General features: G+C 48.0%; 1 protein-coding gene across 1 annotated transcript in view; it reads right to left on the bottom strand.

Annotated features, from left to right (window-relative positions):
- SLC9A2 (solute carrier family 9 member A2) overlaps nt 1–4,347 on the bottom strand; it is a 32,823-nt gene extending 28,476 nt beyond the window's left edge. The window contains 2 exon segments of the mRNA XM_018083956.3: nt 4,196–4,205; nt 4,207–4,347. Of these exon segments, the coding sequence (XP_017939445.3) occupies nt 4,196–4,205; nt 4,207–4,338 (142 nt within the window). The 5' untranslated portion in view covers nt 4,339–4,347.
- Nucleotides 4,348–4,878: the final 531 nt, after the last annotated feature.

Here is a 4,878-nt window from a genome sequence, read left to right on the forward strand (position 1 = left end):
TTTTGTTAAGTCTCCTCTCACCATGGAGTTTTTCCAGGTAAAAGAAAGCCGGAACTTAAACTTAGGAAAACCAAATGGTTAAGAAGGAGCAAGGGGCAGCTGTTTTAATCTACTGACTTTTTACTTATATATTCTATAACTGTTAAAGCTATTTTTAAAGGTAAGCAGCTCAAGCTGCATTTTTATTTCCTTTCTGGATGAACACAGACTGCTTTAAATAATTAGAAACACAGTCGATGTGACTCATTAGAATGTCTGCCAAACTCACTGTCATTCTTCAAAACCAGAATCACCAATGTCCTATATTGGCAGAAGAGACAATGACCCTGGAAAAGACAAGAATTTGTGGTTGGAGACTTGACTCTTCAGCTTTTAGCCACACAAACATTTTATGATTTATCTTAGTTTCTGTACTGGCAGAACACCAACCTTTCCAATATAGCGATCACAAAGTTTCCCCTGAGTGAGCAGGTTTTGCTAAAAGTTTTTTTAAACTCTTCAGGAGTAAATTTTACATTATTTTCTTAATACAAATTCAAGAGGAAGGAATTTTTGTAAATGCAACTTTTAAGGAAAAAAAATCCTAGACAGTTGTAACGCAAGGGCAATGAAACATCTACTGTGAATACAAAAATAAAACTCTTTTATTTTCTTCTTTACAAGTCACTCTGGAAAGCTCATACCCTCCCAGAGACTTGGGACTCCATCCTTAGAAGTAATGGAAAGGCTCCCACTAAATTAAATACACTTTTTATTCATATAAACAGCATCAAAACTTCTGAAAGACTGCCTGCCTACATGCAAATACATATCATTCCTGATTTGAGGGCAAAGAGCTAGGATTTAGAATCCAGTGCACATCAAGTCATGTGCAGGTGCCCTGCAGGATGAGGGACATCTTCCCTTCCACAGCCACAGGGTCAGGAGCACCCTGGGAGCAGATTCCCTGCAGTACAGGAATTTATGCTGAATGCAGGACTACAACTACTTTCTTCTCCTCTGACCCTGTTCTTAGGCTCCAGACTATGCACTGACCCAACTTCAACAGCAGTAAACATATTCCACATATCATGGCAAAAATGGCACTAGGACACTAGCCTGAAGTACAGGTATGTTTAAAGCCAGAAGTCCTTAGGTTTGCTACTTTTGGGGTGAATTCCAGTGCTTTCTGATGCTGGAAATGCCACTGATATGAGTATCCCTGAACAGCATAAACCTTCTTTCAGGAGAGCAGTGTTGGAAGGATATCAGCTCAGTTCCCAGAAGAAACACTTCTCATTTGTGCATTTGTGATTAAACGTAATGGGAATCTGAATCAGTTACACAATATTTTGTAGTTTTAGTAGTACAAAAATTAAGCAAAACTGAAGGGTAAGTAGACTAGCTCACTGCTTAGAGATTCTAGCATTCTACAGGTGCAATGGGTCCCACCTAATATACTTATCAGCATGTGAGTAACACACCTCTATGGTATCAACACACAAGAAATAAGTAGAGGTAGTCAGAAAATAATTCCACTCAAGGTAATTTATTAGATTTCAAAATGTGCCCTTGTTCTATGCTGGAATAAAAAGCACCATGTTTCTAATGTCTTTATGAAAATGTACGTTGTAAAAATGTTCAAGTTCTGCTTGACAGCTTCAGGTTTTCCTTTCTTATACCGTCTTTCTTGCTCCCTGTAAACCAAGCCTACAGTGTCATGATCACAGCCAGGGTCGGAGAAACCTCTCAGGTAAATCCCCTATGAAAATTAGAAAATGCTGCAACATTTCAGCTCTGGTGAAACTGTGCTTCTGTGGAAACATATTTGCTAAAGACTCATAACGAGGTGCTGCAGTTTTCTTCGGGATCCTTCAAACACTGAGAGAGCTGCTATTTCAAGTGACCCTATCTTCTTAGCTCCTCACAGCTGAAAAGACCTGAGAGCTCTGTTCATAAAGGTTTGCTACTCGGCAGTGCCAAGCATAAGCATTCAGTGCCTAGCCCCAGAAAGGAATTTGCGATGCCAGATTAAGCACCAAGGTTTCCTGGGCAGTGCGGGAGTCTCGAGGTGGATTTCATGCTGCCTGGCATGACAGAGGCAAGATGCCTGTGCTGTTCAGCAGGAAATTATGGGGAGAGGAATGCACCAGAGAGCCTCCTCTCTCACAGGGCTACAGGCAGTGAGACAAGGTGGAGAACCCCTCTCCATCCCTTTGAATCAAGACACAAGGCCCAATTCTAGTAACCGAGTAGAATGGCAGAGCAACATTTCTGTGTCTTAGTGGTTCAAGAACTGCTCATCTGCTCTACCTTCAACAGAGGAGAAGGCACCAGTCAGTGAAAATTTGATGTGGACTGTGACTTAGGAGCGATGGGAGCCTGACCTGGGAAGGTTTACCTGATGCACTCACTGGATAAGGAAGCACAGACAAAGCTCCAGGAGCAAGAACTGGATGTTCCTAATTCCAGTCCCAGAGTCAGGGCGCCTGCAGATAGGTGTGGCAAAGCTGAGCACTGCCACACCTAGGGCCACTCCTGGATCTGGCCCTCATTGCTCTGCGCACGCACACTGACAACAGCATGCCCTAGATTAGCCACGCTTGCTTTCGTTTGGTGTTAACTGAAGGGATTTAAAAATTATATGCATTTTTCTTCACCTCTGCTGTTTACTTGCTTATTTACTGCAATCAGACTGGAAAATTAAAGTAGTCAGGCAAATTTTATTTTTTTTTTACTTTTTAGATGCCTATGCACCAGCAAAATATCATGATAGTCAAAATGTACTACAGACTATTATTCTGTCTCTGTATTGTGTTTACGTTTCACATGTAATCCTTTACAAAACAGAAACTTTTTCACTAGTTTTAGCTTATTCAAGAGTTCTTGCTGTATCTAAACTCAGAAGTCATAGCAACTTTACAGTACTCAACTGGCTGAGATAGTTTTTAACCAAACTCCCTATTCTCTGGTTATTACAGTTCATCATACACTTGAGTGGATCATATTTGAACTCTGTCCTGATTCTGCAGTCACCTAAAAGCATACTCAAGACTAAGCATGCATCTTTAATGCATTAAGATACATGCATCAGAATACATGCATGCTTAATTGATGCAACACACCGTATTTCTGAGGAAGTAACGATACCATAGCAAGTTGCTTGAGGAGAGGCTCAGGCCCCCAACTACAATGCTAGCTGTGTCAGGGGGTGAGTACCAATTTTTGGTTTTGCAGAATCCTAATTAGCTGATTATTAACCAGAATTGGACACAGTCTTCTTAAATGTCACAAGCAGAAGTTAAAAGTTTTAACTTTGATAAAGGGGTTTAACAGAATCAGCATGATCATAGTTTCTTATGGAAATCTCTGCTGCAAAATCAGAGTTCTGAATCAAACAACTGTAGGGTGGGTAAACTTATTTATTTTGTTCCCACACCTTTACTTCTTACATTATTTTCTAGGTAAGAAGATACAAAGTTCATAATTTGTAGAGACTTACTGGACCTTCAATAGCTGTCTAGCACACCATTATCTGACATTCCTTAGATTAATATGCTGTACTCATTACTCTGTTTGGGACATAGAAAGCTAATTAAAAACACGATATATAAGCTGCATAAAACTCAGTGAAACTATGCAATACAAATGTTTTCCACAGGAGGGAAGAGGCGGCCTTTCTTACTCGTACAGTGCCGTCTTTCTTGTCTTTCTCAGGACATAAATGAACGGTGGGAAAGAAGAGTAAGGAGGAGGCTTACTCTCCCCTCATTAATATTTGCTTTTCATCGATCCGTTGTTCTGTTCTGAGACTGTCATTACACCCTGCGTTATTTTAAGAAAAAGCAGACCGTGCTCAAATGACAGCAGGGAGATCAAGGAAAAGTCAGTCACGCACCGGGTGAACTCCGGGTTTTACGGTCCTCATAGCCCGAGTTTCACCCGGCGCTGCAGAGGGCCGGAGGTAATCTCTTCTCCTCTGCACCTTTCCTAACCGAGAGAACCCCGACTTCAGCCAGCCAAATCCCGTCCGGGAATCCCGCTCCGCGGAGGAGCATCAGTGTCCCTCTGGCCGCCCCCCGAGCCCGGCGCCCTCCCGCCGCCGGCACGGACCGTCACACAGCCCCGCTCCCGTCGCGGCGGCCCCGGGGGCGGGCGGCCCGGGCGGCTACGTGCAGGGATGAGGGGGGGGTTCGCCCCCACGACGCCCGCTCACCGATCTTGGCGATGGGAGGCCAGCAGGATCCAGAGGGTGATCTCGAAGGGGGATTTGCACGTGGGGTAGTCCAAGGGTGAAGATCGTGGACCGCCGTCCTCCTCGAAAGCGGTGCCGCTGGCTCGGAGGGGTGCCGGGCCCATCGCCGCGGCGCCAGGCAAGCTCCCTTCCGAGGTGGCCCGCGCCTCCCGCCGCCCCGGCCGCCAGCGCCGCCAAGCACCGGGCACCAGCACCGGCACAAGGCAAAAACCGGCCGCAGGGCGGCGGCAGGTGCGCGGGGGGGCAGCGGCTGCCCATGGCGTCCCCAGCTCCCGCTGCCCTAGCAGCCCCGCGCTGGCCGCCTGCCACCAATCCCCGCCGCCGCGGGCCAACCTTGCGCTGCTGCCTGGCCGCGGCCCCCGCCGGCCCGCTCCTCCCCGGTGACTGGGCGAGTCCCGGCCCGGCGCCGCCGGCGCCCGCGATCGACCCGCTCCCCCGGCCGCCCCGGGCCGGCCCCCGCGGGGCAAGCCCGTCGGGCTGGCCCCGCCGGAGCCGCCCGGTCCGCCGCCCCCCGCGCCCCCGGGGCCGGCCGGCCGCTGTCAGCCGCGGGGAGCGCCCGGGCGGGGGCCGCTCCCGGGTTCCGGGTCCCAGGTTCCAGCCGCCGCCAGGTGCTGCGGCGTGAGCGGGGCTCAGGCACCCGGGTA

This window comes from Manacus vitellinus, unplaced genomic scaffold (genome assembly GCF_001715985.3).
Source record: "Manacus vitellinus isolate BGI_N305 unplaced genomic scaffold, ASM171598v3 scaffold_7_pilon, whole genome shotgun sequence".
Lineage (NCBI taxonomy): Eukaryota > Metazoa > Chordata > Aves > Passeriformes > Pipridae > Manacus > Manacus vitellinus.